Source organism: Pseudophryne corroboree, chromosome 3, assembly GCF_028390025.1.
Source record: "Pseudophryne corroboree isolate aPseCor3 chromosome 3, aPseCor3.hap2, whole genome shotgun sequence".
Lineage (NCBI taxonomy): Eukaryota > Metazoa > Chordata > Amphibia > Anura > Myobatrachidae > Pseudophryne > Pseudophryne corroboree.
Window position 1 is genome coordinate 25,042,847 of NC_086446.1, and position 14,400 is coordinate 25,057,246.

Genomic DNA, 14,400 nt, shown 5'->3' on the forward strand with positions numbered 1-14,400 from the left:
ATAGCTGGTTCTCATCTATGTGACTTCTCATGTCTACGAAGAGATGATGTCTGTGTAAAACATTTCCCACACTCAGAGCATGTAAATGGCTTCTCACCTGTGTGACTTCTCTCATGCATAACAAGAGATGATTTATGTGTAAAACATTTCCCACACTCAGAGCATGGAAATGGCTTTTCTCCTGTGTGACTTCTCTCATGTATAACACAATGTAATTTCCGTGTAAAACATTTCCCACACTCAGAGCATGGAAATGGCTTCTCACCTGTGTGACTACTCTTATGTGTAACAAGAGATGATGCCTGTGTAAAACATTTCCCACACTCAGAGCATGGAAAAGGCTTCTCACCTGTGTGAATTCTCTGATGTGTAACAAGAGATGATTTCTGAGTAAAATACTTATCACAATTAGAACACGGAAATGGTTTCACATCTGTGTGAAATTGTGTGTGTGTACAAAGGCCAGATTTATCTTTAAAACATTTCCCGCACTCGGAACATGCAAATGGCCTCTCACCTGTGTGACTTCTCTCATGTATAACAAGATGTGATTTCTGTGTAAAACATTTCCCACACTCAGAGCATGGAAATGGCCTCTCACCTGTGTGATTTCTTTCATGTATAACAAGATGTGATTTCTGTGTAAAACATTTCCCACACTCAGAACATGGAAATGGTTTCTCACCTGTGTGACGTCTCTGATGTATAACCAGATGTGATTTCTGTGTAAAACATTTCCCACACTCAGTACATGCAAATGACTTCTTACCTGTGTGAGTTCTCTGATGTATAACAAGATATGATTTCTGTGTATAACATTTCCCACACTCAGAGCATGCAAATGGCTTCTCACCTGTGTGAGTTATCTGATGTATAACAAGATATGATTTCTGTGTATAACATTTCCCACACTGAGAGCATTCAAATAGCTTCTCACCTGTGTGACGTCGTTGATGTGCAAGAAGATTTGATTTCTCTGTAAAACATTTCCCACACTCGGGGCATGGAAATGGTTTCTCACCTGTGTGACATCTCTCATGTCTAACAAGATGTGATTTGCGTGTAAAACATTTCCCACACTCAGAGCATGCAAATGGATTTTCATCTGTGTGACATTGCTGACGTCTAACAAGAGATGATTTGTGTGTAAAACATTTCCCATACTCAGAAGAAGAAATTACTGCATCACCGCTATGATCTTTACTATGTGAAGCAATATTTGAGTCACCAGGAGAGCACTCTTCAAGAATAGAGAGATCAGATGATATATTTGCACTGTGAAGCGCTGGATGTATATTCAGGGAAAGGTGGTTTTCGTCTGAAGACCCTCGTGCGATATCTTCTAATTTACAACCTGGAGACCAAATGCAATGTTCCTCCGAGGTATTCTTTGTATTGCGCCCATCTGGTAGAAATAAAACAAGTAGTCAAGTATCTTACAACATAGGCATCATTAATCAATATTTCATTTCACCCCCTATGCGCAAAGATTTGTGCTTAGTACAACCTCATGCGGAATACTTTGAGTGCTGCCTTTCACACTAAAACATAATACTGGAGAAGAAAAAGAAAACGGGAAGTTTTTTGAGAGTGTGGCTGGGTCCCCATCAGAGTGCCAAGGTATGCAGGGGGGATAGGATAGAAACTTTTAAATATATCAAGGGTTTTACCAAGGTACAGGAGGGAGATATTCTTCAAATTAGGAGAAGCATTAGAAAAGAGGACATGCGTCGAGACTGGAGGGAGGGAGGATCATGGTAAATTTGATGAAAAATTACTTCACAGAAAGTGTAGTGGACAAGTGGAATAGCCTCCCATCGGAGGTGGTAGAGGCTAAGACAGTAGAGCAATTTAAACAGGCATGGGAGTACACATAAGGATAGACGTACAAAGAAATGATGAACAAATAGGGTTTGAGGTAACAATATGGGCAGCACGGACAGTGTAATGGTTAGCATTACTGCCTCACAGCAGTGAGGTCATGGGTTCCATTTCCACCATGGCGGTAACTGTGTGGAGTTTATATATTCTTCCCATGCTTGCGGGTACTCCGGTTCCGCCCACAATCCAAAAATATACTTGTAGGTTAATTGGCTCCAAACAAAATTAACCCTAGTGTGTATGTGTGTGCATTTACATGTGGTAGGGAATATAGATTGTAAGCTCCACTGGGGCAGGGACTGATGCAAATGGGCAAATATTCTCAGTAAAGCGCTGCGGAGTATGTGCGCACTATATAAATAACTGATAAAAAATAACAATGGGGCACACTAGATGGGCCTATTGGTTCTTATCTACTTTAATAATGCAGTTACTGTTACAGAGTGGTATAAGTCCTCTTATTCCCTCAGTTACAGAGCAGTATCATATTCCTCTTATTCCCTCAGTTACAGAGCGGTATCACAGTCCTCTTATTCCCTCAGTTACAGAGCAGTATTGCAGTCCTCTTATTCCCTCAGTTACAGAGCAGTATCACAGTCCTCTTATTCCCTCAGTTACAGAGTGGTATCACAGTCCTCTTATTCCCTCAGTTACAGAGCAGTATCACAGTCCTCTTATTCCATCAGATACAGAGTGGTATTGCAGTCCTCTTATTCCCTCAGTTACAGAGTAGTATCACAGTCCTCTTATTCCCTCAGTTAGAGTGATACCACAGTCCTCTTATTACCTCAGTTACTGAGACATATCGCAGTCCTCTTATTACCTCAATTACAGAGGGGTATCATAGACCTCTTATTCCCTCAGTTACAGAGCGGTGTCGTAGTCCTCTTATTCCCTCAGTTACGGAGCGGTGTCGTAGTTCTCTTATTCCCTCAATTACAGAGCGGTATCACAGTCCTCTTATTCCCTCAGTTACAGAGCGGTATCATATTCCTTATTCCCTTAGTTACAGAGACGTATCACAGTCCTCTTATTCCCTCAGATACAGAGCGGTATCACAGTCCTCTTATTCCCTCAGTTACAGAGCGGTATCATATTCCTTATTCCCTCAGTTACAGAGCGGTATCACAGTCCTCTTATTCCCTCAGTTACAGAGCGGTATCATAGTCCTCCTATTTCCTCAGTTACAGAGCTGTATCACAGTCCTCTTATTCCCTCAGTTACAGAGTGGTATCACAGTTCTCTTATTCCCTCAGTTACAGAGTGGTATCACAGTTCTCTTATTCCCTCAGTTACAGAGCAGTATCACAGTTCTCTTATTCCCTCAGTTACAGAGTGGTATCACAGTCCTCTTATTCCCTCAGTTACAGAGCGGTATTATAGACCCCTTATTCTATCAGATACAGAGTGGTATTGCAGTCCTCTTATTCCCTCAGTTACAGAGTAGTATCACAGTCCTCTTATTCCCTCAGTTACAGAGCGGTATCATAGTCCTCTTATTCCCTCAGTTACAGAGCGGTATCATAGTCCTCCTATTTCCTCAGTTACAGAGCGGTATCATAGTCCTCCTATTTCCTCAGTTACAGAGCTGTATCACAGTTCTCTTATTCCCTCAGTTACAGAGTGGTATCACAGTCCTCTTATTCCCTCAGTTACAGAGCGGTATTATAGACCCCTTATTCCCTCAGATACAGAGTGGTATTGCAGTCCTCTTATTCCCTCAGTTACAGAGTAGTATCACAGTCCTCTTATTCCCTCAGTTAGAGTGATACCACAGTCCTCTTATTACCTCAGTTACTGAGACATATCGCAGTCCTCTTATTACCTCAATTACAGAGGGGTATCATAGACCTCTTATTCCCTCAGTTACAGAGCGGTGTTGCAGTCCTCTTATTCCCTCAGTTACGGAGCGGTGTCGTAGTCCTCTTATTCCCTCAATTACAGAGCGGTATCACAGTCCTCTTATTCCCTCAGTTACAGAGCGGTATCATATTCCTTATTCCCTTAGTTACAGAGACGTATCACAGTCCTCTTATTCCCTCAGATACAGAGCGGTATCACAGTCCTCTTATTCCCTCAGTTACATATAGGGTCACACAGCAGGGTCTCTCACATGCATAGGGTCACACTCACAGCAGGGTCTCACATGCATAGGGTCACACTCACAGCAGGACCTCACATGCATAGGGTCACACTCACAGCAGGACCTCACATGCATAGGGTCACACTCACAGCAGGACCTCACATGCATAGGGACACAGCAGGCTCTCACATGCATAGGGTCACACTCACAGCAGGACCTCACATGCATAGGGTCACACTCACAGCAGGGTCTCACATGCATAGGGTCACACTCACAGCAGGACCTCACATGCATAGGGTCACACTCACAGCAGGACCTCACATGCATAGGGTCACACTCACAGCAGGACCTCACATGCATAGGGACACAGCAGGGTCTCTCACATGCATAGGGTCACACTCACAGCAGGACCTCACATGCATAGGGTCACACTCACAGCAGGACCTCACATGCATAGGGTCACACTCACAGCAGGACCTCACATGCATAGGGACACAGCAGGCTCTCACATGCATAGGGTCACACTCACAGCAGGCTCTCACATGCATAGGGTCACACTCACAGCAGTCTCTCACATAAAGGGTCACACTCACAGCAGGGCCTCACATGCATAGGATCACACTCACAGCAGGGTCTCTCTCATATAGGGTCACACTCACAGCAGGGTCTCACATGCATAGGGTCACACTCACAGCAGAACCTCACATGCATAGGGTCACACTCACAGCAGGCTCTCACATAAAGGGTCACACTCACAGCAGGGTCTCACATGCATAGGGTCACACTCACAGCAGGACCTCACATGCATAGGGTCACACTCACAGCAGTCTCTCACATAAAGGGTCACACTCACAGCAGGCTCTCACATACATAGGGTCACACTCACAGCAGGGTCTCACATGCATAGGGTCACACTCACAGCAGGCTCTCACATGCATAGGGTCACACTCACAGCAGTCTCTCACGTAAAGGGTCACACTCACAGCAGGCTCTCACATACATAGGGTCACACTCACAGCAGGGTCTCACATGCATAGGGTCACACTCACAGCAGGACCTCACATGCATAGGGTCACACTCACAGCAGGACCTCACATGCATAGGGTCACACTCACAGCAGGACCTCACATGCATAGGGACACAGCAGGGTCTCTCACATGCATAGGGTCACACTCACAGCAGGACCTCACATGCATAGGGTCACACTCACAGCAGGACCTCACATGCATAGGGTCACACTCACAGCAGGACCTCACATGCATAGGGACACAGCAGGCTCTCACATGCATAGGGTCACACTCACAGCAGGCTCTCACATGCATAGGGTCACACTCACAGCAGTCTCTCACATAAAGGGTCACACTCACAGCAGGGTCTCACATGCATAGGGTCACACTCACAGCAGGACCTCACATGCATAGGGTCACACTCACAGCAGGCTCTCACATAAAGGGTCACACTCACAGCAGGGTCTCACATGCATAGGGTCACACTCACAGCAGGACCTCACATGCATAGGGTCACACTCACAGCAGGGTCTCACATAAAGGGTCACACTCACAGCAGGGTCTCACATGCATAGGGTCACACTCACAGCAGGACCTCACATGCATAGGGTCACACTCACAGCAGTCTCTCACATAAAGGGTCACACTCACAGCAGGCTCTCACATACATAGGGTCACACTCACAGCAGGGTCTCACATGCATAGGGTCACACTCACAGCAGGCTCTCACATGCATAGGGTCACACTCACAGCAGTCTCTCACGTAAAGGGTCACACTCACAGCAGGCTCTCACATACATAGGGTCACACTCACAGCAGGGTCTCACATGCATAGGGTCACACTCACAGCAGTCTCTCACATAAAGGGTCACACTCACAGCAGGCTCTCACATGCATAGGGTCACACTCAGCAGTCTCTCACATAAAGGGTCACACTCACAGCAGGACCTCACATGCATAGGGTCACACTCACAGCAGTCTCTCACATAAAGGGTCACACTCACAGCAGGGTCTCACATGCATAGGGTCACACTCACAGCAGGACCTCACATGCATAGGGTCACACTCACAGCAGAGTCTCTCACATAAAGGGTCACACTCACAGCAGGCTCTCACATGCATAGGGTCACACTCACAGCAGTCTCTCACATAAAGGGTCACACTCACAGCAGGCTCTCACATACATAGGGTCACACTCACAGCAGGGTCTCACATGCATAGGGTCACACTCACAGCAGGCTCTCACATGCATAGGGTCACACTCACAGCAGGGCCTCACATGCATAGGGTCACACTCACAGCAGGGTCTCACATGCATAGGGTCACACTCACAGCAGGGTCTCACATGCATATGGTCACACTCACAGCAGGGTCACATGCATAGGGTCACACTCACAGCAGGGTCTCACATGCATAGGGTCACACTCACAGCAGGGTCTCATGCATAGGGTCACACTCACAGCAGAGTCTCACACATGCATAGGGTCACACTCACAGCAGGGTCTCACATGCATAGGGTCACACTCACAGCAGAGTCTCACACATGCATAGAATCACAGATACAGATCTACCCAGAGAATATTGGGGATCATTAAGACCTGATAGCACGCTGTTTTTTTTTGCAGTCCTGCGATCACCTAGTCATCGGGCTAAACTGCGCATGCGTATGGATGATCGCTTTCTTATCATACTATTATGTCATCCAATTTCTTTACATATTCGATTATGCTGGTGTCCGGGCTCCAGGGAAGATCCGAGAATCATCTGTGAGGATTGGACATTTTAGACACGTGACATGTATGAGAGAATCGGCGCTATAATAGTAATGTAAGCCCGGTCGGAGACGATGTAATATGTGATCATATGACCACATACCCGGCAGCGATTGTCTCTCTCTTCCTTTATAACCATTCCAGGTAGGGCAATCGGGTTTGCCCTGACGAAGCTGATGTGAAACGTGCACGTGGGCGGTGTTAGTATGTATCAATGTTCAATTTAGCAATATGAAGAAATGCGTGTTCAGTATTTAATAGGACCAGTTACACCCAAACTGAGCTACAATCAATATAGTATACCCTATGGGATGGATATAGAAACTGTGGCTGTGGATGTGTCAGCACATGTGTATCCTAGCCGCTTTCTGTTAATATTTCCTACGATAGGATTCAATAAACTCAATGCGGTCAGTAATGCCCAAAATGGAATTATACCTAATACAGCACAGCGTATGTGTGTTTCAGCGGCTCCCTGTGGATCATTGCCTACGATAGGATCTGAAAGTCACAGAGTTAGCTATACGAGTTGAATTGAATTAATGCTTCACGCTACACATACACGTTCGCTGCCTTGTATGAATGCTCTCTGTGATAAGATTTAATAATTAGATGTTTCAGTGGCCTCTTACCAATATTTTCTAGGACAGAATTTAGTGTTTACACGGAGTTAGATATAGGAGTAAAATTCAATTTATGCGAGCACGCCACACAGGATATACAATGAGTGTGGATGAGACAGCACATATATGTATTAGCTGACTGGTGTGAACACTTCTTGTGACAGTATTCAATAATTACATGTTCCAGCGCTCTCCTATTAACATTTCCTCAGATAGGTTTTCACAAACACATGGGGGTATATTTACTAAAGTCCCGGTTTTGACCGAATTGCTGTTTTTTCTTCAAAGTGTCCATCTCGGGAATTTACTAAACTGAAATCTCGGCAGTGATGAGGGCATTCATATTTTTTTGGAAGTCAAAGAAAAAAAATACGAATGAATACACCATCGGTCAAATACACCTGTTATTTTATACAACTCTGTAATTTACTACAAATTCGAATTCACAAACACTGCCGGCAATAGTCAAACACTGCCATGAAAAAAAAATACAAATCGTAAAAAAAAGCAGTTTTAAAATAGACCTGCTTTTTTTTACCGTGTTCTGATAGGCATGCACAGATCCGTGCATGTTTATCAGTGGGAAGGAGTGGGATAGAGTTAACAATTAGAAAAAAAAAATGTTTGGGGTCCTCCCTCCTAAGCATAACCAGCCTTGGGCTCTTTGAGCCGGTCCTGGTTGTAAAAATACGGGGGGGGGGGAGGAATTTACAGGGGTTCCCCCATATTTTAACAAACAGCACCGGGCTCTGCGCCTGGTCCTGGTGCAAAAAATATGGGGGACAAAAGACGTAGGGGTCCCCTGTATTTTAAAAACCAGCACCGGGCTCCACTAGTCAGAGAGATAATGCCACAGCCGGGGGACACTTTTATCTTGGTCCCTGCGGCCCTGGCATTAAATCACCAACTAGTCACCCCTGGCCGGGGTACCCTGGAGGAGTGGGGACCCCTTAAATTAAGGTGTCCCCCCACCTCCAGCCTCCCAAGGGCCAGGGGTGAAGCCCGAGGCTGTCCTCCCAATCCAAGTGCGGCGGATGGGGGGAGCTGATAGCCACAAATACGAATCTTAGTAAACATACCCCATGGAGTTAGCTGCATGAGCCAAATTTAATGAAGGCAGTACGTTATACAGGATGGATACAGAGACTGTGGATGGGATAGCGTATGTGTGCATCAGCTGCCTTATACAAATACTCTCCATGATAGGCTCTCATAACTATATGGAGTTAGCTACTCGAGTATATTGTCAACACTAGATGTATGAACTAATATTGAGGTGGTTAATTAAATGGTACAGAGTGTGATATAATCCCTTCTCCTAAATCCCATATTGGAAAATTGTAACACACCACATTAATTGTACTTTAACGGGTGACTAAATGCCCATACTCACTTGCCGATAAAATGGGCGCCGTCGCTCATTTGCTCCCTCCCTGAGCGACGTTGCTCATTTTATCGGCAAGTGTGTATGCCGCCAGCGACGACCGATGCACGGCCCCGTGGGTTGGCAGCGATCATCGCTGTCGGCAGTGCATGTATGCAGGATCTGCACTGTCGTCCAGGACCTGCATGCAGGGCTGGCGGAGGCTTGACGTCACTGAGCGGTCATATCGCTCAGTGTGTACAGTCGGCCGTCGACCGGTTGGGGAGGGGAAACATTAGACGACGCTCATAGAGCGACATTGTCTAATGTGTACGGACCTTTAGACATTCCATATTCTGATTTGATAGGATGAGTGGCACATACTAATTTCTCTGAATAGGGATGATATAAACTGTAAATAATTACAATATATGATACATTGCATGTGAATAGAATAATAACATTTTATCTAATAAAGTGTCACACTGCAGCCTTTTCTGTTTCACTATGAGCTCTTCTGATAAGGGAAGAGACCAAACTGCATAAACTATAGCAGTTACATTGATTGGGAACCGAATAGCAACATTATATAAAACACATCATGGTGGTCATTCCGAGTTCAATGCTCGCTAGCAGTTTGTAGCAACCGTGCAAACATTATGCTGCCGCCCACTGTGAGTGTATTTTAGCTTAGCAGAAGTGCGAACGAATGGATCGCAGAGAAGCTACGAAGTTTTTTTTGTACAGTTTCTGATTAGCTCCAGACCTACTCAACGCTTGCAATCACTTCAGACTGTTCAGTTCCTGTTTTGATGTCACACACCCGCCCAGCCACGCCTTCGTTTTTACTGGCATGCCTGCGTTTTTACGAACACTCCGTGAAAACGGTCAGTTGACACCCAGAAATGCCCACTTCATGTCAATGGCTCTGCGGCCACAAGTGCGACTGAAATGCTTCGCTAGACCCTGTGCAAAACTGCATCATCCGTTGTGCTCGTACGATGCACCACATACGCAGAACTGCCATTTTTTAGCCTGATCGCTGTGCTGTGAACAAATGCAGCTAGCGATCAACTCGGAATGACCACCCATGTTACAGTGTCGCCTTTCTCAATCAGCCTTTAACAGCAGGCTCTAAAAAGATATGTTTCTGCTATTTTGCTTACATCTAATGCAGTGGTTCTCAAACTCGGTCCTCAGGACCCCACACAGTGCATGTTTTGCAGGTAACCCAGTAAGTGCACAGGTGTATTAATTACTCACTGACACATTTTAAAAGGTCCACAGGTGGAGCTAATTATTTCACTTGTGATTCTGTGAGGAGACCTGCGAAACATGCACTGTGTGGGGTCCTGAGGACCGAGTTTGAGAACCTGTGATCTAATGATCCCAGTGTTGGTAAAATTATATGAGCAGCTTTTCTGTTCTGAGTTACTTACAAATAACACGCTGTGTTTCATAAAGCAAGATTTATGATATTATTTTAATATCTAATATCACATTAGTGATCATAGGCACAAGGTAAGGGACCAAGGACAAGTTACAACTTGGGTCGACGGGGAAAAGTCAGGATGATACTCTATCTGACATTGTAATTATATCCTATAATCTTTTGTTGGATCCAAAATTGTATAGGTGATCCTACTGATGCCAGATAATATATTAAAAGCAGGATTGTGTGACAACTGCTCAGTGCGTCTGGTCTCACAAAAAAATGAATACAATTACAAGTGATACAAGAACAAATAAGACAGTGAACACATTTTTAAATTGATATAATATCCTTTTATTTATTGTATTTTTTCCATATATATTTCACATCACTTTTAATGGATTAATATTAAAAGTTATATTTTAAACAAATTAATTCTCTCTTCTTACAGTGCGCCAACCAAGAGACTATCTTCTCTATCTTACTCTTACCTTCTACCTTCTAGTCTATGGCAGCACCCCCAATATATGATTATGAATTAAACCGCAATACATATATAAATGGGGTTCACTACGATCTGCCGACGGCCAGCCTCCCGGCGACCAGCATACCGGCGCCGGGAGGCCGGCCGCCAGCTTATCGACAGTGTGGCGAGCGCAATTGAGCCCCTTGCAGGCTCGCTACGCGCGCCACACTATTTTATTCTCCCTCCAGGGGGGTCGTGGCCCCCCACGAGGGAGAATAAGTGTAAGTATGCTGGCTGTCGGGCTCCCGGCGCCGGTATGCTGGTCACCGGGAGCTCGACCGCCGGCATACTGAAGACCACCCATATAAATGGGGTATTTATTACATTTAATGAAATACTAATTGACTTTTCACTAGTGCAGAAGATATCCATTACCCCTCCTCCCTTATCGATTATCATGCGTATGCACCGCAATTCACAGGTGCGTTCCACGGGTACAAAGCGGATCGCCACTCAGCGATGGGTTTGTGCAAAGAATCCATTCGCACGGGCGTTCGCAAGGAGATTGAGAGGAAGAAGGCGTTTGTGGGTGGCAACTGACCGTTTTCAGGGAGTGGTTGGGAAAACGCAGGTGTGCCTAAGCGTTCACAGGGCGGGTGTCGGACGTCAGTTCCGGTCCCGGAGAGGCTGAAGTGATCGCAGTGACTGAGTAAGTCCTCGGCTGCGCAGAGACTGCACAAGATCTGTTCACACAGCTCTGCTACACATGCATTCGCATAAAACAAAAATACACTCCCCTATGGGCAGCGACTATGTGAACGCAGGACTGCAAAAAAAGCCTAGCGAGCGATCAGGTCTGAATTAGGCCCATAATTAGATGGTCACACACATACACAATACAGTGCCCCCTCCCTCTTATACAACAGGCAGCATATTGGCTACTCTGCGGCTGCTCCCCCCCCCCCTTCTATCTACCATAGTGTATACAGGGGCCAGAGCTGTACCATGTGCTGTGTAGCCCCACCCTCACACCAGACCCCTCCCTCTGACTGTGTTGCTAGTAATGGTAACGTGAGGGTTTGGTTGATCCTGTCCCCCTGAAGCCACCACTGGAAACAAGTTTCATATTAGGGGGCATTCACTACCCCCATAGCAGTGCCGCTGATCTGAATACACTCTGCACATTTAATTATGCCTGCTTTCATCATATATTCAAAGGAAGAACTATTACTATTCATGGCTGCATAGTGGTTACAACTGCTGCTTCAGATATGATCCTTACCAAGGCACTATTTGTGTGGAGTTTGTGTGTTCTCTTCTTGCTTGTTTAGCTTGCCACTGATTACTCTGGTTTTCTCCAACAAAGGTTAAAAATAAAACAATAATGTGTGTGATATGGGATTTGGGACCTCAATCAGCGTGGATCGCTATTGAGACTGAAATTGCCATTTTCTTAAAACTGCTACTGCTAAAAATCGTATGTTAAGAGCTGCCCTCAACGGCTTTTGGCCTATGCGCAATGTGTTAGCAACACTTTATAGTGAAAAAGGTGCTAAATAAACAAATGTTATAACTTTTCTTACATGTAAATATTAATGCTACATCGTTTCTTGTCTACCAAAGAAATTCAACTGTGACTATCTGATGTCTTAAAATAGCTGGTTCTCATCTATGTGACTTCTCATGTCTACGAAGAGATGATGTCTGTGTAAAACATTTCCCACACTCAGAGCATGTAAATGGCTTCTCACCTGTGTGACTTCTCTCATGCATAACAAGAGATGATTTATGTGTAAAACATTTCCCACACTCAGAGCATGGAAATGGCTTTTCTCCTGTGTGACTTCTCTCATGTATAACACAATGTAATTTCCGTGTAAAACATTTCCCACACTCAGAGCATGGAAATGGCTTCTCACCTGTGTGACTACTCTTATGTGTAACAAGAGATGATGCCTGTGTAAAACATTTCCCACACTCAGAGCATGGAAAAGGCTTCTCACCTGTGTGAATTCTCTGATGTGTAACAAGAGATGATTTCTGAGTAAAATACTTATCACAATTAGAACACGGAAATGGTTTCACATCTGTGTGAAATTGTGTGTGTGTACAAAGGCCAGATTTATCTTTAAAACATTTCCCGCACTCGGAACATGCAAATGGCCTCTCACCTGTGTGACTTCTCTCATGTATAACAAGATGTGATTTCTGTGTAAAACATTTCCCACACTCAGAGCATGGAAATGGCCTCTCACCTGTGTGATTTCTCTCATGTATAACAAGATGTGATTTCTGTGTAAAACATTTCCCACACTCAGAACATGGAAATGGTTTCTCACCTGTGTGACGTCTCTGATGTATAACCAGATGTGATTTCTGTGTAAAACATTTCCCACACTCAGTACATGCAAATGACTTCTTACCTGTGTGAGTTCTCTGATGTATAACAAGATATGATTTCTGTGTATAACATTTCCCACACTCAGAGCATGCAAATGGCTTCTCACCTGTGTGAGTTATCTGATGTATAACAAGATATGATTTCTGTGTATAACATTTCCCACACTGAGAGCATTCAAATAGCTTCTCACCTGTGTGACGTCGTTGATGTGCAAGAAGATTTGATTTCTCTGTAAAACATTTCCCACACTCGGGGCATGGAAATGGTTTCTCACCTGTGTGACATCTCTCATGTCTAACAAGATGTGATTTGCGTGTAAAACATTTCCCACACTCAGAGCATGCAAATGGATTTTCATCTGTGTGACATTGCTGACGTCTAACAAGAGATGATTTGTGTGTAAAACATTTCCCATACTCAGAAGAAGAAATTACTGCATCACCGCTATGATCTTTACTATGTGAAGCAATATTTGAGTCACCAGGAGAGCACTCTTCAAGAATAGAGAGATCAGATGATATATTTGCACTGTGAAGCGCTGGATGTATATTCAGGGAAAGGTGGTTTTCGTCTGAAGACCCTCGTGCGATATCTTCTAATTTACAACCTGGAGACCAAATGCAATGTTCCTCCGAGGTATTCTTTGTATTGCGCCCATCTGGTAGAAATAAAACAAGTAGTCAAGTATCTTACAACATAGGCATCATTAATCAATATTTCATTTCACCCCCTATGCGCAAAGATTTGTGCTTAGTACAACCTCATGCGGAATACTTTGAGTGCTGCCTTTCACACTAAAACATAATACTGGAGAAGAAAAAGAAAACGGGAAGTTTTTTGAGAGTGTGGCTGGGTCCCCATCAGAGTGCCAAGGTATGCAGGGGGGATAGGATAGAAACTTTTAAATATATCAAGGGTTTTACCAAGGTACAGGAGGGAGATATTCTTCAAATTAGGAGAAGCATTAGAAAAGAGGACATGCGTCGAGACTGGAGGGAGGGAGGATCATGGTAAATTTGATGAAAAATTACTTCACAGAAAGTGTAGTGGACAAGTGGAATAGCCTCCCATCGGAGGTGGTAGAGGCTAAGACAGTAGAGCAATTTAAACAGGCATGGGAGTACACATAAGGATAGACGTACAAAGAAATGATGAACAAATAGGGTTTGAGGTAACAATATGGGCAGCACGGACAGTGTAATGGTTAGCATTACTGCCTCACAGCAGTGAGGTCATGGGTTCCATTTCCACCATGGCGGTAACTGTGTGGAGTTTATATATTCTTCCCATGCTTGCGGGTACTCCGGTTCCGCCCACAATCCAAAAATATACTTGTAGGTTAATTGGCTCCAAACAAAATTAACCCTAGTGT

General features: G+C 44.6%; 1 protein-coding gene across 1 annotated transcript in view; it reads right to left on the bottom strand.

Moving 5' to 3' along the window:
* Positions 1-14,400, bottom strand: part of LOC135057092 (zinc finger protein 850-like) — a 70,688-nt gene that overhangs the window by 20,587 nt on the left and 35,701 nt on the right. The window contains exons 6-7 of the mRNA XM_063962992.1: positions 12,295-13,686; positions 25-1,405 (exon numbers count right to left, since the gene is read on the bottom strand). Of these exons, the coding sequence (XP_063819062.1) occupies positions 25-1,405; positions 12,295-13,686 (2,773 nt within the window). The remainder of the gene's footprint in view (positions 1-24; positions 1,406-12,294; positions 13,687-14,400) is intronic.